This window comes from Thunnus albacares, chromosome 9, assembly GCF_914725855.1.
Source record: "Thunnus albacares chromosome 9, fThuAlb1.1, whole genome shotgun sequence".
NCBI classification, from domain to species: domain Eukaryota; kingdom Metazoa; phylum Chordata; class Actinopteri; order Scombriformes; family Scombridae; genus Thunnus; species Thunnus albacares.
The window spans coordinates 21,729,105-21,753,361 of NC_058114.1; the positions used below are offsets into that span (position 1 = coordinate 21,729,105).

At 41.9% G+C, this 24,257-nt stretch overlaps 3 protein-coding genes across 3 annotated transcripts; 1 reads left to right on the top strand and 2 right to left on the bottom strand.

Moving 5' to 3' along the window:
* Positions 1–11,358: 11,358 nt before the first annotated feature.
* On the top strand, positions 11,359–12,598 carry LOC122988870. Its single transcript, XM_044361520.1, has 2 exons — positions 11,359–11,453; positions 11,903–12,598. The coding sequence occupies exons 1-2, from the start codon at positions 11,445–11,447 to the stop codon at positions 12,494–12,496; spliced, it is 603 nt and encodes a 200-aa protein (XP_044217455.1). The 5' UTR covers positions 11,359–11,444; the 3' UTR covers positions 12,497–12,598.
* An 887-nt stretch (positions 12,599–13,485) lies between these two features.
* On the bottom strand, positions 13,486–15,786 carry LOC122988872 (transmembrane protein 275-like). Its single transcript, XM_044361521.1, has 2 exons — positions 15,168–15,786; positions 13,486–14,815 (listed from the first exon to the last, which is right to left on the bottom strand). Exon 2 carries the CDS (start codon positions 14,711–14,713, stop codon positions 14,213–14,215), a length of 501 nt encoding a protein of 166 aa, XP_044217456.1. The 5' UTR covers positions 14,714–14,815; positions 15,168–15,786; the 3' UTR covers positions 13,486–14,212.
* Positions 15,787–15,881: 95 nt separating this feature from the next.
* On the bottom strand, positions 15,882–23,669 carry mknk1 (MAPK interacting serine/threonine kinase 1). The gene is made up of 14 exons (XM_044361519.1): positions 23,560–23,669; positions 22,963–23,025; positions 22,347–22,449; positions 22,142–22,240; positions 21,922–22,019; positions 21,593–21,672; positions 21,408–21,481; positions 20,041–20,145; positions 19,886–19,941; positions 19,684–19,779; positions 19,359–19,553; positions 18,510–18,674; positions 18,302–18,345; positions 15,882–18,076 (listed from the first exon to the last, which is right to left on the bottom strand). The coding sequence occupies exons 2-14, from the start codon at positions 23,014–23,016 to the stop codon at positions 17,857–17,859; spliced, it is 1,389 nt and encodes a 462-aa protein (XP_044217454.1). The 5' UTR covers positions 23,017–23,025; positions 23,560–23,669; the 3' UTR covers positions 15,882–17,856.
* Between the last annotated feature and the right edge of the window lie 588 nt (positions 23,670–24,257).

Here is a 24,257-nt window from a genome sequence, read left to right on the forward strand (position 1 = left end):
CCAGGCCAGCCCCCGGTTCTCCCTAAAATTTCCGCCTATATCTCCCTGCTGTAAGGGAATGGACCCAAAGAGAAAGAAGGGGGGTAAAGCTATAGCTCACAGATTTGCAATCTTCAGCCATGACTTCTCTCTGCTTCTTCTACATAAGAAAAGGAGGATTCTAGATTATCTCTGGCATTCAAAGCCAGGGAGAGTTGAAGACTCACTGAATACAGAGAGGACTTTACTGCCAATGTGGTTGTACAATAGCCACAGTCGTTATCAGATTTACTTTTGGCTCTCTAAGAATATGATTTGCGTCAGTTGCTGCTGTAGCCCATGCTTGACTGCAAAGAAGGTGACAGTAAACTTGAAAACACATTTTAGCAGGTTTGTGAAGACCAAATGAGAAAAGAAATACCCAAAGATGCTTAAATTCTGCACATTTCAGCCCCAACTGTGTGGAAGTCTTAAGTGGCTGGCTGACGATATGGGTTTGCGTTTCCATTTCCGTGTCTAGTTCATTGCCTTCATTTACATCTCCATTACAGCATATTTTATGGTCAGCTAATCATTATAGGTCATTTTGTGGTGAAACTGTGTGTCTTCCTGACATGTCAAATAGATTTTAAATACTCAATCATCTCTCAATATCTTAATATGAAATTGGAGCCGCAGTGAGTTAGCTTAGCTTAGCATAAAGACTGGAAACAGGGAGAAACAGCTAGTCTGGTACCCCGAAGGAATTCACTTTTCCCAGTCCAAAAATAGTCCCGCACAAACTCACTGTAAAACCAAAAATTGTTGTTTTTACACATCGGTTTGTGAAAAGATTTAACAAACAAGAGATAACGTGATAATTAGTGAGTTTTAAATATGCAGGTAAGTGGATTTTGTTACTTTTGGACAGAGCCATGCTAGCTGTTTCCATTCTTTATGCTAAGCTAACCCTAATGCTAACTGCTGCTTCTTCTTATTTAATGGTCAAAAAAGCCCACCACTTCTCTCAGTTACTGCCATCAGGCCGTTGCTATAAGGTTCCACTTGCAAAGCGGAAGACCTTTAAAATGTCCCTCATCCCCTCAGCCATTTCTGCCCTGAATAAATCACACTAGGCACCTGAATTGTCTTTTTATAGTATTGATGTTAGCATTCATGACTAACAAACATTATTCATGACTACTGTTTCTACTTTGTTGTTGTTATGTTTGTCTACCTTTGTCTTTGAATAATCAATGTCAAAGAGGAGTTTCTGTTACATGTGACCGACAAAGTTTCTTGAATCTTGAATCAAATGAGATTGGTATACATTTTGTCATCTAACTCTCCGCAAGAAAGTGAATAAGCATATTTCCCAAAATGTCAAAGTATTTATGTAAAGAGTAACATAACACCAGACTGAAAAGCTATGTTTTGCTGCCCTCTTTGGTTGAAACTTTTAAGACTGTTTTACCTCTGACCACACCCAACCACACCTATCAGTGATGCTGGGTGTTTCCAGAGGTCATGTGCATGTTGCATCTGTAACCACACCCAACAGTGATGTCACAGTGTCCAGGAGTACATCTGTGCATCACAGCAGCAAGGTGAGAAGTTAAACCACTGGAGGTCAGCAAAAACAAGATCTTCAAAGGGTGTTGGGTTACTCTTTATGGAGGAATTAACTCTAAAACAAAACAATCATAGAGTCACCCTTTAAGTTTGAGATGAACTGTATGCTTCATTTTGATCACAATGTCAGTGGAAACATTTTTCCACTGACTTCCGGTATCTTAAACCATCTTTGGCATTCTTCTCTTGAATCACACTTCAGGCTGTTTGATATTACATCAAAAGTAACAGATTGAAAAAGACTTTTTGTCACCATTGTTTTTACGTGTTTGGAGAGTTACGTGTAACAAACAAACCAAGTGATGCTGCAGCCAGTACACACAATTTGTAGTGCAAGTGTGTTTTACCTTCTGAGTACATCTTCATTGCAGCATCATTTTAAGAATGTAACATGCTGTTGAAATCAATTAAACAACTATTAAAACCAGCATGACAAATACTGCATCACTTGTCAACATTGTGAGGGCTCAGACTTTCCTTTGAGTGACACCTCAACTCATATTTGACAGAAAAAGAGCAAACACGCACAGAAACAATTCTGTTCAGACCAGAGAAAGTGATGATAAGAGTGGGTGCAGGCGACCTCAATGTGCATCTCACAGTTGAATTCCCCCAGGGTAGAGGGGCTCATCGCCCCTTCTTGTTACCCCCATCAGCTACACACACACGCTGACACACACATACACATAGTCTGGGAATGCTGGGGAAAATGGCCCTCATTTATTATTGCCACACTCCCTCGTCTCGTCCCCTCGGTTCAGCGGGTGCGCCGCCAAAGCACGTCTTCCACCGCCAATGTCACACAATTACCTCTTAACTGCTCAAACAAATAGAGCGACCCAGAGAGTGACATCAAATCAAAACTGTCACAGGTGATTGAGTCTAGTCATCAAGGCAGCCCGCCCGCTACCTGTCAGGAGAGTGAGGGAATGAAAGGACGAGGGAGAGAAGAGGGAGAATGTGATAGCTGCTTTATAATAGACCCCTAATAATGTATAAACACCCCCTCTCTCCTTTCTGCTCCACTCATATTAAAGTTGGGCACAGAGTGCACGATGCCCTCCTTTTCAGCCGCTCCGCTCCCTCTCGGGACTCAGGATGGAGAGAAATAGCTGTGAATGGAGTAATGATAGGGAAAATGATAGAGGGGAGATTGAAATTTCCATCCTCTCTGAACCATGCCGGCTCTGCTCCTGAAAAGACATTGGCTGCTAATGGGGTTAGATCACACGCATGAGTTTTGGAGGCCTGAGTGATGTTAGCTGTTGATACCCCAGACATAGATTGAAAAAAAAAACACACTAAAAGAGGAAAACTCCCTCAAGGTTTGGGTATAGAGTGATAGTCCCCAGACACCAGATTCAGCCAAATAGTTTGGGGTACACAGAAAATCAGAGGTGGATCCAGACAGCTACTGATGTTCTTGTGCAGCTATGATACAGAGTATGCAGATAGGCTGATGATGCATCAAAGATAAATAAAACAGAGAAATAGAGACAGTGAGCAAAGGTTTGAGTGAGAGCAAGCCAAGGGGACATTAGGGACATGATGATGTTGTCAGTGTCTGATGTAAATTGGAGAATGACACAGTCAACAGACACGGCCGGCTGCTTGCTGCGGCAACACACTGGGGCCGTGACACTGACAAATGGAATATTTCAAAGGACTTAATCAGAGGAAATGGGGTTTGGTCTGCAGGTGACACGGGTCCCGCTCCAGCGCTCACAAAAAGAAAACTGATTGCCTGCCTTGAAACCCCCACCATCTCTCTATTTCTCTGTCTGTCTGTCTGGCTGTCTCTCTGCTGCCTATCTCACTCTCACTATTTCCCCGTCCTCACACACCTCTGTCACCCCAATACAAGCGGGGGGTTTACCATGAGCATGTAGTGCAATTAGATTCAATCAGAGATAGCCTGTGAAGACTTTCGCCAATAAAGTCTGTAGACTGAGACTTTACAGCCATGTTGGCAGCATGTGAGGCTGTACTTATAGGTGCAGTGGTGCTTTGAGACAAATATAATAATATCAGCATGCTAACATGCTCACAATGACCATGCTAATGTGCTGATGTTTGGCAGATATAATATTTGCCATTATCTTAGTTTGGTGTGTTTGCTAATTTGCACTAAACACAAAGTACAGCTGAGGCTGATGGGAGTGTCATTAGTTTAGCAGGTATTTGGTCATTAAAAAAAGTACTGGACAAATTGAAATTTTGACAATGATGCTAGATTTAACGTTAAGGGATCACTACATTTTTTACAACTCATCCTGAGGGGAACATGAATAGTTGTGGAGACATTTCACTCAAAACCACAAATGTTAACCTTGTGAGGGCACTAGAGGAAAAATCAGGGGATGACCAAAGTCAATAGACTTTATTCTCTGGGCACCATGAATGGCTGTGCAAAATTTCATCCAATAATTGTTTAGATATTTCAGTCTGGACCAAACACATTTCCTGGAGCCATGCTAATAGCACGGCTAAAAACTGAATGTGCTGAAGTATTAAAAAGTCAAGCACAAAGCCACATATATAACTTTCCTCAGAGTACTTCATCGTCTAACTAAGAGAACAAAGTTGGTCATAAATAAGTTCTTGGACAATGTGCCCGGAAAACGAGCGAGACTCTCCTGCTGGTAATTAGCCTTGTCCAAAACTGCCACCCAGAAAGTAGCAGCAAAAAGCCAGAAAAACTGGAATCCATCTCCTAAGTCCTTTGTTTCCAGAACGCAGCATGGCAGTGCCACCAGACGCTGCATACGACGAGGGGAGATTGGTGATTTGGTGCCTCAAGTCCAGTAGCCCCACGCCGGGTATGAATCACGGCAAGGGGCCGCTGCCCTGTCACAGCGGCTACAGATCAATGATAATTACCGCCTTGACATGAGTACGCTTATTACTGAACAGGATCAGGGACAGGGGCCCGAGCTGTGGTGGCCCGAGGGCCCGATCGATAGTCCAGGAATAATGGCTCTCTGGGGCCCTAGATTGGACTTTGCCACTAAACAAGCCATTACAGCCGCACGCATGACAGCTTAGGTCTAGATATGCGTCCTAACTCTCCTTCTCCTGGAGGCTTCTCTCGTAGAGCCCGCCTCACTATGGCTCCCACATGCTCAGTACTCAATCTTGTCATGGACTGTTATGGGCAGGCGAGACACATGCCTCTGGCTTTGAGACGTGTTAACCAGAAGTGAGTGATTAGGGGAAGCATGCTGCTACAACACAATGTGCTCCTGTGCAACACACCAGAGAAAGGGGCCTTGCAATGTGACCTGATGATTGCCACTGAGCATAGAGATCAAACACAGCTGCACCGGTGTGTGTACGCATGAACATACTCACACACACACACAAACAAAACACACACAAAAGTAAGCACATCAATGCGTATAAGCGATGCTGATCCGTCTATGGCAGCCCTCATCTTCTTTTCTCTTTGATTTTTACCATTTCCCTCCTCCAGATCCCTTGTTTTTTTCCCTCTCCTTTTTTAATCCGGTCATACCTGTAATCGGGCTCTGCGACAGGAAACTTCAGAGAATCAATTAGTCCTCGCCTCATCCGGGAGCCAAGACGATTCCTCTCGACTTGAGCCGCAAACTCCTTCTATCAGGAGTCATTCTGCCTGCCTAACACCCAGACTCCTCTCTCCTGAGCCCGGATAGGTTTGACTCTAAGCCTCTAAAACGTTGACAACCCAAAGCGCCTTTCTCTCGGCAAGCCCTAACCGCCTGCCTCACCCCGGCCCTTTCTCTCCCTTCTCCTCTTTCTAACCGTCTCCGCTGCTAAATAAAGAAGGATTTGTTTTTTCTCTACAGCAGCCTGATGCCACGTTATGGCGTTTCATCCACAATTAAATAAACAGTCCCCTTTTAAAAGAATTCCAACTACATCTTACACCAAAGCTTGATAAGAGTGGAGAAGCTGGTGACTCCAGGACATCCTTTGTCCCAGGTAAAGTTAGCCACTAAAGAGGCAGCATTGTGGACGGTGTTGTTTTTAAATGCATGGCATCGCACAAAGGGAAATGCAAACCCGGGACTCTTCTGCTGGCTATAGCAGGCCCTCGAGTGGAGTCTGGAACAAACAGAACATTGAGGGGTCAGATTTAATCCCCCCGCCCCTGCCTTTTGTATTCAGATTAAAGACTAAGGAGGATTTGCAGGAGCCTGGAGTCTCTTGTTAAAAGACTGTGTTCTCCACTTAACCTGCAATTTACCTGTCACTTAAGCCTGCTGCAGCGATCATCCACACCTCTGGTAGTGAAAGGGGCTGTTATTTCTCTGTTTTTTTCACAACTTTGAAGAAGGGCTTTGTGTTCACTTGAGCCAGTGAAAGTGGCATAATGAATTCCCTGACAGATGCTGATTAAAGCGGCAGAGATTTGTGAAAGATACTTAACACACCAGAAATAAACAGAAATGAGGTTGCCACTAGCACACACACACACACACACACACACACAAGTATACTTCTAATAAACCAGAAATCACTCCATGACCAGTCGGGCTGTTCTGATGAGGTGTGTACTCTCTAGAGTGCCATGAAAGAGATGCCTGCAGGACACGGAGCCGAAACACATTGTGAAGCTTCTTGACTTGATTTGTATTGCCAAACTCCCCTCATCTGCTCTACTGAAAAATCCTGCCATGGAAACCTGACCTTCTTTCTTCCCTCCATAACCCACTCAAAGACCCCACACGTGATTCATCTCCCCTGAACCAAGTCAGGGGGAATGAATGAAACTGCCTTCATCCCTCTACCACCTCATCCATTTCATCCTCTCCTGTGAGTTGTCTTGCCCTCCACTGGACGGCCATAACCCCCCTCTAAATCTTCCTCCTGAACAGAACTTGCTAGGTCCACAGCAGCAGTAAAGTGGACCATTCGTTTTCGCAGCACAGCCAAAAGGAGTAATGGGAGTGATGTTGAGACATTATCAGTCACTCACTGGCTGCCAAAGCTCTGTGAGCCTTTTTTTTTATAAAAGCATGTGCAGATGCCCACCAAACAACCGCACAGCTTTTGATGGAGCTTTACACAAGTCTTTGATACGTCCCTTAATCTCCACTAAACTATCCCACTGGTTTTAACACCCTCACGCATTAGCCTATGTCTTATAACTTAAGAGTTTATCGTTACGTGCTAAATTTAGACGCCCTTTCTTAAGACTCAAGGCAGCTTGGAAGGCAGCTGTGTGCATACAGCGTGCAAAATTATAAACCTTCCGAAACATAACAAAGGATGTGAAACTGCCCATTGTTTTATGAATCGGTACCTTCTGCCATTGAGCCATAAGAGATTAAAACAGTTTGGGGAACAATCATCTGGATGGAGGAGATAATTTTTCACTTGGACTGTGTGGACATTCAAATCGGAAAAAGAAAGCAAAACTCTTTCAGTAAGCCCAAAGTGAAGGGCAGGCCCAAAAACAAAAGTCAGTCATCTGCTGAAACCCTCTTCTTGACTTTCCTGTGTTAAAGAGGATCACTGTCTGGTGTGCTTTATTTTTAGAACACTCCCCATCATCTTTCCACTGTTCTCTCTGTTTCCTCATCCCCCTTTTTTCTCTCAACCAAGCCTGTTCTCTCTGGTGCCCGGGAGAGTTGCCTTCTTTATTCTGGAGGAACCCACCTGTCTGCCTGCACATCAAACCCATCCCCGAAGGGCTTCTGTGTTAAATTCCAAAGTTAAAACCCATTACCGAGCTATCAGCCCACTCATAATGCTGTCTAACGACCTCATTTCCCTAAGTGTCAGCCCTGTCAGTCACCGGAGGCTCTGTCGGCTCGGCCGCCCATGTCCAAGGGTCCCGGCTGCTCTGAGGCATCACCGCCACCGCCGCTTGCACCTCGTCTCAGTCTGTCCTCATCAAAAACAGGATAGAACGCTCAGTCTCTGAAAATATGTCAAGGCAAAGTGACTGGGGACACAGGGGGTAAGAGACTTTGGAATGAAAGTGCCCGGTATTTCATTTACCATATCCACTCTATTAGTCAGAGCAGCACAGTCAATCAGGGCCCCATTTTGATTTGAGGGGAGTCAGGGGAGAGAATTGGGGCACAGCAAAATGGCTGACGGTCACGGCGTGGCTATTCCAGCTCAGCCGAAATCAGTTTGAGGAGTCGATGTGTATAGAAATGGATTATGACCATACGGATCCAAACGTCACTCCCTGTCCTTGTTAACCGAGGAGGCGGCACTGAGCATGTGCAGGGGGGGAAAATGACGAGAGGGGGCAAGGTTGAGCTTGAGAGGGTCAAAGCTTTAAAGAGTGTGTGTTTGTGCTCGTGCGTGTGTGTGTGTCTGCTCACTGTCTCCTCTCCCCAGGTCTCCCAGTGTACCTTTCTGTGAAATGATTTGGTAAATATGGAAAGGGGCCCCTAGGCCACACAGGCCCAGCCCCTCTTTAGGAGTGGATAATTGACTCCTTTTCCTCCTTGATAATTCATTGCTTGCATATGCTAGCTAATACATCAGCTGAAAACTGCTCTGGCCCTCATCTCCCCTGACACACACACACACACACACACATACACACACACGCACACCAGCACCCAGAGGAATGAGCGACTATGCAGAGACTGAGCATAAAAAATGGGGATGACAAATGGGAGCACTTCAAGATCTATGAATGAATTATGTCTTCTAAATACCTTGAGCAGAGGCAACTGTCAGCCAGCGTCTATACTAATCTGGGACAAAATATGACCAGCTCCGCATTAAAAAGGAGGGAGCGGGGCTGCTAGAGAATGAGGCGAGAAATGAACGAGCAATCAGGCCATTAAAATGTGGTGTCTGATTCAGCTTTGGTGGACATTTGCACATTTATCATAAGATGGAAATATCCTCCCCCTTTTGTCATTTTAATACGGCCCCTTCCATTGAAATAGACTGGGATTATTCCAACAGGACAGAGATATCATTTGTTTTACAATAGCCAAGTCAGCACTCACAACAGTCATTAGGAATTAGATCGAGCCGGCTGCTGTTTGGAGGGACACTTTGCAAACTGGAAAGAAGGATAAAATTAATGGCACTTCATTTCAAGAGGTGGGATATTAAATGCTTGCTCTACCCAAGCACAGAGGTGGGATGGAAAGACAAATGGCTCATACAAGATGTAGAAGTACACTATGTGCACCCTGTGTATAGGAAGTTCAATGTGTATGAAACACATCGGGTCACTCACCTGGTGATGACTATGTTCAGAGAGGGGGTCAAAGACACTGTAACCTTGCTATTGTTCTATCTTTTGGTTATCTGGGAATGTGGTGTGTTACCTGTGGGAAATGTATTTTTCAGGCAGCATTTCAGAGACGACCCGGTTGTGGCTCAGGGCCACAGGAGGATCACTGCATCCCTCCGAAAGCTGAGTGAGCTGCAAGCAGGAGACCCAAGGACGGTGCAGTGCAGCTGGGCACTTTGTGCAAGCATCAGTTAGAGGCCATGATGCATTCAGGGCCCACACACACTTTGGATATGGGAGTGAATGTAGACAACTAATCCAACAAAACATAAAAAGGAAATAAATATGACTTGCAGTGCCTTACAGAGTTCATTAAGGAACTTAGTCAACTTCTTTATCTATTGACCAAAAAATCTCATTTTATGAGGCCATTTTATAGCGTATTCTAGTAGTGATAAGTACTTAACTCTATAGCACCTAATTTATTATTTCTGTTTCCCTGGAGTGTTTTCTTAAAGGCCTATAATATATGAGCTAATAGAGCTCCATCATAAGCTTTTTTCAATCTCTCACACTTGGTGGCCAGTTTACAAGGTACACTTAGCAAAAATGAATGCCTAAAGTCCTGTAATATTACTGAGAGAGCTTTCTAATATTTTTCCACCCCATTTAAATACACTCCTCAGTATAATGCAATTCAAGTAGCCTAAACAGTAGGCTATTGCAAACTGCAGCCTCCAAAATGACATTATAATCTTCATAAAGGCAGGAATTATTGCAGTGCTGCTGTATTTGGCTGAATTACTTCTAGCTATGTGCACCTAATAAAATGGCAACAGATTTTCATGAGAGACAATATAATAAAAACACACTATAACAATTGAGTATATAATTAAATGTTCTGATAGGTTTTGAATAATCTAAGGGTGTTGTTTTAATTTTAGTATCATTCAACATCATATCGAGACCAAAGACTAAATAATAAGCTTAAAACAAACTTGGTAAATCTTCTCACCAACCTCATCTGGCTGAGGACGTCAGAGACACTGTGTGAATGGCGATACTGCTCTCTAGTGCCAAAACACAGTACTGGAGACAGTGAAATACATTAATAGTTTCCTGCAGTTTAAACTGCAGTAAAATCTGCAAAAATGTCTTTTAGATAGTGTTTCTTATTTATAGAACATATAAGAATAGCATAAATATAATGCAGCTATAATCAAAATGATCACAAAGTGTAATCTTGCATGTTTGAAACTAAAAATGGGAGGAAATGAGGATGTGTCTTAAAATGAAAGCATTTATTAACTTGATTAGACTGTTGCAGTTTTACATCTCTTTTAAATTACAGGCTGTGTGGTGCATGACTGCTGTTTTTTATTACTTTGAAGGATTCTTTTATCGGTAGTCTTGTTCCTCATGAGGACTAATAAGGCCTACCATCTTCTCTCCACAAGGTGGAGTCATAAGACTGGCTGTAGCTTGATCTTTGTCACATGGAGCTGAATTGTTTTGGGGTCATTTTTATCTTTGAATGATATGATGAAGCTCCACGTTCCTCTTTCTAATGGGAGCTATTTACATAAACGTAATAGCCTCTGCCATGGCCTTTCATGAGTCATTCAGCTCTCTCTGGCACTTATGTGATTATGAGCCTTCTGCCTCACTATCAACAGTATTAAATTCACAAATCATTACTTTAATGAGTGAGCTGGGATGAGATGAAGATTGTCTTGCAAATTACAGCTATTTCATGTATTTATCAATTATGTAAGACGAGCTTCACTGACAATAAATAATCATATGATGAACAATTTGAAGAGCAACACAGTGCAAGATGCTGGTGTGGCTCCAGTACAGGAAATAGATGCAGGGAAATATAAAATCTCTACAGGTAATATGAACATAAAAGTGGCACAAATCATATATCTGCTGTTCACACACAACACTTTTTTTCAAATGGTCTTTTGTCTGATTGTTACAATTGGATTTCCACTGCCATCCCTCAGAGCAACAAGAATTCAATTCATATATCAGTGAATAAGTGCCAACACCATGACAATACACTGGCCAACATTATATAGGCTCAATCTGGTGAAATATGGTGACATAACCCCCTTAAATGACAATGATGGCTTCTGCTATCTTTTCTGTCGATTGTGTTATGTTAGCCTTCTAGGGTGAGATAGCACCAGAAACCCTCTGCTGGGTGTTTGTTAGAAAGGATCGCAACATAGAGTCTAAAACACCTGGGACAGACCAGTTAGGACCTCTGTCAATGACTTCTGCTTTCCAGCAGTCATTTTTCAAAGTGTCCTTTTGATTGTAGATGGGAAGTTTTCTTTTTGCTCGATCATATATTTCATATTTTACTCAAAGAATTTTCAAGGGACTGTCAAGGTTGTTCTGTGCTTATGTAAAAGAAAACCATGCAGTACTTTTACTTGTGTATCTAGACATATTAGACAAATTGAGAGTAAATACAGAATCTATTGATCCATTTCACCATGGCAACAACTGATGACGCAACAAAACAACAGAATTCAAATATCTATCAGCAAACTGTTAAAAATACACACTCAAACATACACTGTTGTTATTTATTATCAAATCCTAACAACTCTTGTAAGAAAACTGCAATCTACTTACTGTGAAAATGGCAAAGGTAAGAAAGATTTATGTTTTTGATTTGATATTGCTGGTTCAAGACAAAAGACATCCAGACATCTATTTTAAACCATGGTTAAAGCTTGTTAATAAGTGAAACTGTTTTATATATAACCACTGTTTCAGTTACTATACCTCAATGTGAAGCAGATGCAGACAATATTCAAATATAGTCACTCAAATGCCCAAAAATGTAACCTTCAGGCATCACACTCTCACTATCAGTAGGCTTGGAAAGTGGATGCAGAAAGTGAATTGCTTCCTTCTCCTAGAGAAAGCAGCTTTATTCATCTTACATTAATGTCAGTTACAACAGAAGCTGAATTGCAACCTTTAAGCCTATGGCGGAGTTTGGGTGTCACTTTAAAGTCACTGCACTATAGCTATATGTATTTTACAATATGAGGAGAATGTTTTTAAAAACGAACTCCACTGTCAATTTTCCAGCTTCTCTATGTACACAGTAAACAAGAGGATGATTCCCGGCTCATTCTAACTGAGAGGTCACCTATCATTCTCCACCTTGGTGCCAAACTGAGGGCTGCTCGTCTTGATGGAGATCTTGACCTGCGTCCCCCAGACAGTGTCCCTCATGCTGAAGACTTTCTATGGGAATCTTCCCTCTTTAATGATCCCAGTGACCCCACTGGTTTGAGATTGATCCTAAAGGGGAATTCTGGTCCTCGCTCAGCCCAGGAGGCTGCCTCAAGTCCCAGTCTGCCTCAGCAGGCCCCCTGCTGTGAGCCATGCACTGCGGACAAAGCCAGCCCGGGACTTAAAGACAGCCCTGTGCAGACAGAAAACAAGACCAGCACACAAAACTGGGATCATTTGTACTGTGAATTTGTGGACCCTGACACTCTCCTAAACGAGAAAAGGGAGCTAGGCAATATCACACCTGACACGGCCTCTTGCAGCTACAAGAGACCAGCGAGTGAGATGGACAACGACGAGTTCGGAAGTCCATCCAAATCCTCCTTCACTCTCTCCTCTTCCTCTTCTCCCTGCTACACAGATGAAGAGCTGGAACGTGAAGAATGAACTTTATCACCAACAATCAATGCTTGATTTCACACAGAATGTCTGTCATTTGTAAATACTGTAAATACTGAATTAATTAAATAAAAAGATGTGTTCTGTGAATGTGTCATTATTGATGGACCCGGATTCGACGATGATCACAATGAAATATTACACTCAAGTTTTATATCAAGTATTGTTGCTATTGAAAGACTGACAGAATGTTTCATATTCATCTGATAACATGTCTCATTCATGTCCTGCATGTCTTTAAGCAAAATTTACTACACTAAATGAGGAAATAAATAATCAAAAACACAAGTAGGAGACGGAAATAGAACATTGTTAGTGTAAAAGTTGCTGTTACTGTATCCTGAGGAGTTGCATGCAGCTAAAAGCAACTGTGCACTCTATTAATTCCACCGCGCCACCCTCCAGAGCAACATGACCTCATCTCACTAGTTTAGTAAAATAAGCTCAGGTTGCCAAGACCTGTCATCCCCTTTATAGAAACACTAACGGCCGTATTTCTGATTCACTGGATAACTACAGACACCCACACTGCCTGCCTTTAGCCATTCATGAGGCATGATCAACACACAAAGGGACAGCAACAACAAGAGGCGGTGGCTGCTCTGTTGTTTTCCAGTGGTTGAGCTGTGTGTGGGGATCACATTCAGTATGTCTCACTGTGTTTGTGGACGACAGATGTATAATGATGAGTAAACAGGGCTCTCGCCTTTGCCAGCAGCTGTTGGGTCAGATGCCAAGTGATGGCTGACATGTTAGGAGGGAGCTGTTTGCACTGCCGCCGCTGGCTGTTCTCAGATAAGAGCGAATTATCTTCACAACCTATATGCCCACCTTCCTTACTCATGTATGTGTTATTGTGTCTTTTATGGCTTTGGGTCTGCGTTTGTTGAATTTTTGTTCATTATGAAATCGTCCCTCAAGTCACAGTCATTGACTTAGTGAGGTTTTTAAACAGAAATGCACCATATGACTTATAATCAAGGACAATTTGAGCTTTATTTATAAAATGTGATGTATTAACATCAGCAGTAACTATAATAATCATGGCACCACAACATGACAAAGAAATTCACAACAGGTAAAACAATTTGTTCTTAAATATCCATCTTACAACAGCTCAGCTTTACACATTAAAAAAAAAGAATAGCAGTTCTGTCAAAGTGAGTAAAAAACTGGCTGAGATTTACCAGGCTTACACAGGGAACAGCTTCCATGACTCAGAGAAGCTTGGCTGGACACACTCGTCGTCTTCTTCCCCATGTATAAGGTGACTAACCACAGTTGATCCATACAGTAGGACATAAATGCAGGATAATCTGCTCTGACTGGATGTTTTATACAACAAGAAGAACACAAACAGGCACTTGGATTAAAAGTATCATCTCTTCTTCCAGTTCCTTGTTCTGTAATATACATCCTGGGAATGAGAAATATACATTCAACATACTGTAACACATACGAATAAGCCACCATCAGAGAGGTTTTGCACAACACATTTCAGAAACTGCTGGCCACTCATGTGTTAAGTCTCATTTTAAATCAGTCTTGTCAATCATATCAGACATTTCCATCCTGTCAAACAGTGTTTGCGTGTGTGTAAACAGCTAGGTTGGAGAGAAACATCCATGCTATGTAGAGGAAGTGTCCTGATCAGGCAGCATCTGTGTGAGAGTGCTCTCCCTGCTGTCAGAGGTCAAGGTGGGGTTACTCTGATATCAGCTCACTGGCTCCTTCCTGACAGTCAGCCGGAGCGGCATCACTCCCGTGGCTGGAGCTGGACTTGTGAGAGGAGCTGGGGGAGTTGGTGGGGCTGAGCTGCACAGCCGTGGTGTCCTGCAGTGTGTGCTCGCTGGTCTCCATCTCAAACGCTGCCACCCCCATCCGCATCAGCCCCCACTTCTCGCCCCCTTTGGCCTTGCGAGCTATGTGGGCCGGGGGCCTCCTGCTGACCACGCAGCACGCTGTGAAGAAAGCCAAAGCTACCAATAAAAGAAGAGGCCCGATGATGATGGGGGGGTTGCCGGTCGGGATAAAGGTGCCAAAGGCGAAGGCTCCCACCAGGGTGATATTGATGCCAGCCAGCATGATGCACAGGCCGCAGGCGCAGCAAAGGGCCGGGGAGGGCAGGCTCTGGTGCTGCATGGGGCGCTGCTTGGGGACCTTCTTGGCAGCAGAGGGTCTGGAGGTTTTTTCAGGTAGCACCATGTCTCATGGAGGGCTCTGTGAGATCCAGAGAAGCTGAAGACCAGATGGACGACTGATTGCTGAACTCATCACCTCAGAGAGAGAGAGATGATGGAGAAGTGGCTGAAGAGAAAAGAGAGAATGTGTTTAGTTTTAGAAGCTTTTCTACACCTTTAATGTTTCTGTGACATTTAATAAAATAACTTCTAAAAGGCTTAAAAGCTATAAATGTTTCCTGCAAAAAGGCTTAAAAGCTATAAACGTTTCCTGCAAATTCAACTAAATTAGTTCCACGCACAAACCAATTAGTGGTGCACTGCTTAAGGCAACATTATGTATTGTGGTAATGATCTGATTATATGACAAAACATAAGCGCACACCACATTTTCCACACAGGTCACGCTACTAGACAGTTTGCACTGTGAAAACAACCATACAGCGACATAACTGTGCACTATTCTCACTGTCACTTACATTATATCAAACGCATAATCTTGTTTGTTTTCATGCCTTCTTTCGTCCGTCCATCATACGGTGCAGGAATCGGGGAGTTGGAGCCGAGGTGATGCTTCACTCCAGCAGGTGAGGAGGAGAGTGAGCTGCCGCGCTCCCGCCCGCACACCACAAGTTGTAATGAAGGATTAACCACTGGAGGCGCAGTAGAGCCCTTTTAAACAAACGGGCCAATCAAATCGGACCCAATGAAGTCATTAAGTTGTTTGCATCTGTACAGAGCAAATCGACATCTGTCGTACTGAGGATGCTCTGAAAAATCAGTAACAACACAAGAACAGAGAATGGGTGCTCTTCAGTTACTATTGCTGAAATCCATTATCTGTTTATCTGTTATTAGTTCATCTGGTCCTGAGATGCTTTAACAGTCCTGGTTCATGGAAGCCAATGCTGCTCCTCTTTTATGCTTTAAAAGAAGTCTTTAACAAGGACACAGCTTCAGTCAGAGCAATGCTATTTCCTCAGTGTCTGCAGTTTAATCTCACCCTCTTCCTGTCTCTTCATCATCCTCTCAGCATTCAGACAGTATAAAGAACCGTCACTAAATGACAGCAGCAAAATAAAACTACTACAATGGAAGTGAAACGTATTTGCTCGTAACTCCCGTATCAGATTTTTGCTGTACATGGATTAATGAATAAAATGTTTCATTTATGTCAAACAGATTAGACAAGATAAGATGTTAAGGATCGTTTTTTATTGAGAACACAGCATACCAGTGAAAATATGCCCTTCCTTGAGAGCTTTATGAATAGGACCCCTTTGACAAAATGTCCAGTGGGAGTCCATAATTGCATACTAATTACTGTATCTCATTTGATGCCATTACAGTTAATGGGGGAAAACAAACAAGTCCTTTTATGATTCATAATGAGCGAGAGGGCTTTAACATAGCAAGTGGTTGTTTCCTAATGTGTGTATTCACTCTGAGCACATCTCTTCCTGTGAGCCTATGAAGGCCCTTAGTTGCTATAGGGATGGGGTGTCCATGGCAACAGTGTGAAATCAGGGGGACATGTCATTTGGTGGGTAACACAAAGTTAAAAGGGTTAGGGGAAATGACAGACGGTCATCAGTGACCCCATTTAAACAGGCTGGGTCTTCAATGAATGAGACTAATCTCTCACAAATAAAAAAAATAAAAATATTTCTTAAAAAAAGGGATCCAAAGTAAGTAACAGCAACCTGATGACCCCAAGAAAATCAAAGACAGGGAAGTCTTAGCTTGGTTAATCCATCCTTCTTTCCAGTGGCACAGTCAAAACCAAAAATAGCACAAACTGAACAAGATACAAATACTAGTATAAAAATAAATCCCTTCAACACCAATATAGAATCCTCTCTCACCATCAACTGTAACATCAACTATTCACAGATCACCTTTAAGTCTCATCACACAACCTGGAACAAATGCATTTCTCACATTTCAATTCATTCAGACTGAAAACACCCTGGAGGTATGAGATCATTGAGACTAACTGAGCACGTCTTTTTGGGGGGATGGTGTTGTATTTGTACAACAGAAAATGTGCAAAGACGTGGTGCAAAAAGAGCCGGAGGTAATGTTGGACTCTGAGGAGGATAACTAAATGTGTTAAATCCTCTTAAAAGATAAATATTACTGTATTACTGTCCAATTCACATTTTTGGACAAGACTGATTTATGATACAATATTCTTCCTTTCTTTCAGTTAAACTAAGCAAGTGACTTATGTTAAAGTACATGAGTGCTACAGGTAGCTTGTGTTGAAGTGAAAGCTAGAAATAAAAAGATAAAATAAAATAAAAAATTTTGATCACACAACTTGAATCCCTTCTTCTTTCCTGTTAAGTTCTACCTATCCTCTTCTAAAACATCAGACGTAGACTAGACAAGAGTGACTTAAGTGAGTAAAATTCTCTTAAGTTCAGTCCAATTTTATCATTTAAACCATACATCCACACACACATCATATCACATACACTTAAGAGCTATAAAAAAGCAAAAGTAAAAAGATCATCCCTTTTCTCCAGTAACTAATAAGCAGTAACATTTAAATAAAATATAAACCAATTCACAGTTGGACAACAGCAAAATAAAATCTTTAAAATAAGATAATATGGCATTAGGACAGCAACAGCTGCTTATATTTGCAGAACCCATGTAATGCTTTGTTGATACTGATATGTACTGACTGGGTTTTTTAAATAAACTGCTGGCATAAAGAGCGGTTTCTGTTGTAGTTAGGTCATCATCAGTTGTATTAAAAAACAATAAATCAATCTGTGAAGAAAGATTTGGGAAAAACCCAAAGCTCTTCTCAAACGAAACAGTCCTTGTTTAAAACTCAGGCAGCTTAAAACATTTTTTTTCTCCTGGACAAATCTCAGGAGTTTCAACCATGTTTTCAATTAGGAGGTGTCAGCCGAGGATTAACTGTTCCCCCGGTGCTCAAACTCTGTCTAGGTGATAAGATTACTGGCCATGGGAAAGAGCTTTAACACCAGGAACAGTTAGTCACTTCAGATACTGTGTGGCTGACCTTGTGAGGCTCCCTATGAAAACCACACACACACACACACACACACACACACACACACACACACACAGAGTAGGCAGAGGCTAAAAATCAGTCAGAAAACAAGATGAGGGGACTTCAGCGCTGGTCCTTCAGGCTGTGAGGTCATCAGAAGCGGGTGCGAAGTCCCTGGTGCGTAGGGCGTTGGACTGTGCCCGTCTGCGAGCCAGTCTGGAGTTGGAAGGAGGGGAAAGCCTCATGGAGCAAACGATGGCTCCGACGTCCCCCTGCTGCTCGTCGTGCTGGGATAGCTGCCGGTTAAAGGCGATGGCTTCTGCTGCAAACTGGGTCAGGTCTTTGGTGCTGCTGTTCCTGGAAGGTGGGAGGAGGCGGAAGACAATTTGAGACAGTGGATTGTTTTAAACCATCTGAACTATCCTAAATGATTAGCGCTTTCCTGTCCCTTCATACACACAAATACACTCCGCTATCTTGGCTTAATCTTTGTTCCTCTGTAAACCACAAAATAATTGACCTGTTTGGTTTAAAGCACTTCATAAATACACTGGATTTCAGTTTCCAAGCTGTCTGTCATACCTCTGTAGAACATGAGGAGTTGGAAGACCTCTCTCTGGAGCGTTCTGTAGAAATGAAAAGGAAAGATGTAATATTTAAGTAAAAAGATGTAATTGCTATTTTGGAAATGAACACTAAAAGAATCACAGTACTCTTACTGTATGTCACACAAGATTAAAGTGCCCAATACAAATCAGCTATTTTGGTTCACAGATGTAATGATACCTACCCCCTGCACCCAAGGGTGCTTGAGGACCTGAGCAGCACTGAGGCGCAGAGTGGCATCCCGAACCAGCAGCTTAATTATGAGATCCTTGGCCCCCCCTGTGATGTGAGCCCAGTCCTTGTCTGGAAACTCATACTTGCCCTGCTGGATGCTCTCAAACAGGTGACTCTGAAGAGAGAATATTACACAATATCCTGTTATACTGTACAACTATCAATGTTTTTGTAAAGCATGAGTAGTGAAGCAGAGACACAACATTCTCCACACAAATTTGGATTAGAGAGCCTGTAGGTGAGCCCTATCTGAAATGAAGCAAACACCAGTCACAATTTTTGGCAGAAATCTGCTGATGACTACATGTGTCTTCTTAGCCAGGAGAGAGATAACATTACAGCCAGAGTCAGACGGTGATCAGGCGACAACAGAGGAAAATGATTCATGTCCAGAACTTTAATAAGACTGAGACAAAGCTAAGAGACACAAATACTATAATTACCATTACAAAATTACAAAACAATGTGTAGCTAATATCCTGTCTTGTTCATTAGACCCTCCAGGATTTCGTGGAGTTTTTTGTGATTATTGTGATCAAAAATGTTTGATTTTGCAGCAGCTTTCTCAAAAGTTTTGATTGGTTGAATTTTGGAGGAACACGAAAACTTTCATGTTACTGCTTCTATTGCAAAATTAGCAATACAATGACTGACGTGGAGAAATAACAGTTTCGACATGACAGAGAGTGACAAAGGAAGTATTCTGTACCTTTTTGTGCAATAACCATGGTAGGAAGTGAAAACATTGTCACACGAGATGGACACGTAGACACTGCAGAGTCTGAACGGTCGAGCATACCTGGCAGGCTCTGCAGGTTTCTCCCCGGTCCCACCCACAGTCAGTGCCGCAGTTCCCTGTGAAGGGGGGGCTGCCGCTCAGCAGAATGTAGAGGATGACTCCGAGGCTCCAAAGGTCACACCGCTTGTCGTAGAAAGAGGCCTCATCAGTGAACACCTCCACTACTTCTGGAGCCATGTACTCTGCTGAGCCACACTAATTAAAAGGGAAAAAAAATTAAAACTCTTCAGAAGAGTCAAGTAACTGACATTCATTAGATTGATTCAGTTTCTGATATTGTGTGTGGTGTATATGTTCAGCTATAAATTCAAAACCAGGCTGTTACCGGTGTGGTGAGCTCTGGAGTCGTTATGGGTGTACAGGCACTGCTGAGTTTCACTCCACTTCCCAGATCAAAATCACAGATCTTTACTGGCGACACCTGATTAGAGAGACGGATGGAAAACATTATTATACTGTGATAGTCTACACCTTTGGCAATAAGTAATGTCCTCCTGAAAGCTTCCTGTCCTTTAAAAGTCACTTACTCGATCAGTGTATTCACAAAGGATGTTCTCCAGCTTAAGGTCTCTATGGGCAATGCCTGTGGGAAAGCACATTGTTACCATGACAAACTCTTTTTTTAAAGACCTAGTTATTCTCTTTGGACTTTGTTACGTTGGCTGTTTGGTTGTCAGCTTACCTTTTGTGTGTAAAAAGTCAAGAGCTTGGGCAATGTCCCTCACCACCTTACTGGCCTCCAGCTCGTCAAAGTGTTTTCGGTTCTGGACGTGAGTAAGAATGGAGCCTGAGGGAAGCAAAGAAAATCACTCGTGGCAATCAGTGTGTGTCCATAAGGAGTCATCTGAAAGAGCTACATGTATACAGATCCATGAGCGCCTGGTTAATGGGGGAGCAAACTTAGAAAGATACATAATTGGCGGGGAGTCTGGGGGTCATCCCTGAGAAAAAAAAAAAGTAAATAAATTGTAATTTAATACAAATTTCATGCATTTCTACATCACCTAACCTCTTGGTTCAAGTCAAGAAACAGCCACCTGCACTAGTCTAGATTAGTTAGATTAAGGGTGCTATAAAGACTAAGAATGAATCAAGAACAGTATATTATTGGGTGGATCAGGACAGAATGGTTATTTCATATTTGAAACATTTATAAAAATATTGTGTAGCCTAAAATAGTAGTAGGTTGCAGGCTACTAGGCTATCTTCAAGGTTAAACAAGGACAAATAATGTATAGAAATGAAATAGTCTTACAACACATCACAATATGATTTGTATAATTAAACCTGGTTAAACAATGTTAAACCTGACGGTTGCTGTTCTCAAAAAGTATAAAGGAATGAATAATTATAACTTCAAAAGCAGATCATTTTAACTTACATTATCTCAAATCAAGGACTATTTTAATGCACAGAAGGTGACTTTTGCTCCTTTAAACTTAAAAGGGTCATTTTATTTGAGGACTAGACCTCACTGCAAAACCACCCCTACTGCTAGAGTAAACTTGCGCCTTTCATTTACTCTGTATGAGAAAATAATCATAATGATGAAAGGAGAGATAATTACACAGAACGATGAGTCCTTGTATTTAAAAATAATTCCATCCAAAGTCTGACTAACACTGAAACTAAAGCAAAGTACTCTGTAGAAATCTAAATAAGTCACTTTCCATCTGTGAACATTTGACTGTTTGTTAATTCAGATATTTTTTATGCTGTGAGGAAAAGCACAGCTCTGTCTGTCTGTCACTGCTCCGATCGATCAGCGACGGTTCGACTGAACCAACTCAAAAGGTCCAAAAATGTTTTTTATTCACTGTTTTTGTCAGTTGCTAAAAGTGGTAAAATCGTCATTAATGAAGGCTGCTTAAATCTAATGACCTGATTGTGGGGACTGTATGATGATACGTTTATTTTTAAAAAGACAAAAAGTGGAGTATCAAAACCATAACTTTGCTCCTCCTAAATGAACAATGGGGATACATTTGTTCCATTGCTCAGGCGCCTATGTGCAGATCTATAGTTATTAAATTATTAATTTTAACTTACCTCCGCGCAGCTTTTCAAACACCAAATAAAAGCAGTTGCTGTCTTCAAAGAACTGGATCAATTCCAAAATGTTCCTGGATCAAAATATTTCCAATTGATTAGAATCTGATTTTCATTGTGTGCTGTTTTTTAAATTTAATTAAACATGTTTCATGTACTGTATGTCTCATAATGAATACACTCACTTGTTTCCTTGACACTGGTAGAGCGTCTCTACTTCTCGGAAGACTCGGCTGCGGCTGTGCCCCGCACTCTTTTCTATGATCTGTGTAAACCAAAACAGACAGGAAGTTATTAATCAACCAAACAAAAATGAAAACATTTTGCTTTCATAGTTTTAAACTTGCAATGTTGATTTCAATTTTTTTTATAATTCTGTTCCATTTGTGATTTCATCTGTGTTTGTTAAATTATTTTCTTGGATGCTCAGTAAACCAGCAAGCTATAGGCTTTTAAAATATCTTACTTTGTTAGCTTTTGTTGTCTGTGTTGCCTTCAAAACATCCTTACTCACCTTCACAGCAAACTCTTGTCCATTCTGCAGGCTTATGCATCCTTGAACTTTCGCATAAGCTCCCTGACCGAGCACCTCATCTGTCAGCTTGTAAAGGTCTGAGGAAAGTGTGGCACATGAGACATGAGTAGGTGTTTGACAAGTAGCGAAAAAGAACAAGACATTGTCTCTTTTTCCATATACGGCACAGTACGTCTCACAATAATATCAGATTCATTACCATCAAAAGTGCCTGTGGAGCTGTCCGTTGCTCTAGTTCTTTTCTTCTTCTTTCTTTTAGCTGCATCTGGGATGTTCACTGGCTGGCTTTTCTCAATTTCTGTATCAGCACAGAAGAAACAAAATACATACGCAAGCAAAATGAGATAAAACAGCACAAACATTGCCAGTGTGTTACGCTGCTCTGATTAATAGAGCTGTTGTACCTGCTGTGACTTGGGAGAGGTGCTGTCTGTCCTCTGAAGCATTACTGTTCTCCTGAACTTCCCCACATCTCTGCCCTACTTGGCCCACAGCCAGGGAGTTCCCCTGTAACAGAGAGAAGGAGGCCACATGGGAGGGGGAAAAGAGGGAGGGAAAGTGCGAGAGTAGCCGTTGAGATCAGGTGGTGGTACAGTAGAGACAGCACGAGAAGGAATACATAATCCTCTACTTTGTTTACAGTGAAATACTCATTTGACTTTATAAACAGTCTCCAACTGGCCAACACAGATGGACAACAGTAACTACATAGTTGTATAATTACTGTTACAACCTATCTTCCCCTCTGGCAACCTGCCAAACCAGTGGCTTGTTGAGAACACAGGAAACACCATGACAGGCCTTTATCTAACCCTGGACATTACCAGAAGCATTTACACAACAAGCCACAGTGCATGACTCATTGAGAATGATGAAACTTCTATGTTTCAGTGGAGATAACCTTGACAGTCTGTGGACTCATTTCTGGCAGCCTGATTGTATCTAACACAACATGACAACATGACAACTTCAGGAAGTTTGTGGTATTGAAATCAGCAGTGTAACCAGTTCAGATCCTACCTGGAGCGAGTGCTGGAAGGCTTGTAACTCCGTCATCACGCTGTGCCTCACCATATCTGCCAACTGAGGACACGTCACAGATATAATGTTAGTCTGTAATATGCTGCATCAACATAGATGTACATATACACAATAACAAGACAGATCAAAATGACGGGGAAGGGTTTGAGCTAAAACACACACGAGTCCATCAATCACTGAAAGAGCAGTTTTTATGCAGTTTTTATGTCTGACGTTAAATTAAACTATAATAACTATAATAAATATGCCAGCTCTTTATGTCCTTATGAAACCCTAACGTTATCAAATTCAAGCCGGTGAGTGTGTAACGTTACTGTCAGCAAAACAATATATTATCACCATTGTTGCACAAGTCTAGGCACCGTTACCGAAACACGACACCGTGTCAAAGACTAGAAAACAAACAAACAAACCGTACGATCCGATGCTGTTATTCTCGTTAGCTCCAGCTAGCTAGCACAACGCCCTAGCTAGCTTCTTCTTCCGATTAACGTCAATTCGTAAGCTTTTTATTTATTCATAGTGCAGTCAAGTACCGTTAAAGCAAAAAATTTAAATGCAATAAATGACTCTCACCTGAACTCTGTGTCCAAACCGGGCGAATTCCCTTTGTCAAAGCCTCTGACAGCTGATGCTGGCATCCATTGCTAGCTGGGACTCATCAGTCAGACAAGTCAGTGACGCACAGGGCGGGAAAACACATAAACAGACGTTTGCCCCGCCTCTTTCTGCATACCTCCTTCTCCCATTGGTTGAGAATCTGTTGTCACTGCCACGTCACTTGGCTCGATTCCCCGCCACGCCTCACTCCACGTAGAGGGGATTTTTTGGGCATGATGATGATCTTTATATATTCATTTCAGTGGTTTGGAAGGTCATCAGTTAAGAAAGGATACGTCTCACACCACATACCTGTAGTATTTCATCATTATTATTATTTTGCTTATGTCACTCTTAATTTATTTCTCAGGTAAAATCTATCATAAATCATAAATTATGAATAGAATATGAATAAATCATAAATTGTCAAAAAAAATCTGAGTAGCTTATTCATTCTGAACAGTGTTTTTGTACATATCTTGTCTGAAGAAGTGCGTTAAATAAAGACACATGCAACAACTTCTATCATTTTAGACTGTATTTTTATGAAACATGACATAAAATAAAATACAAACTTTCATTCATCAAAACAAGACTCAACACTGTATATAAAATCATGTATAAAAGGCCAAACATAAACAAACATGCACAGGAAGAAAGACAAAGCATACAGG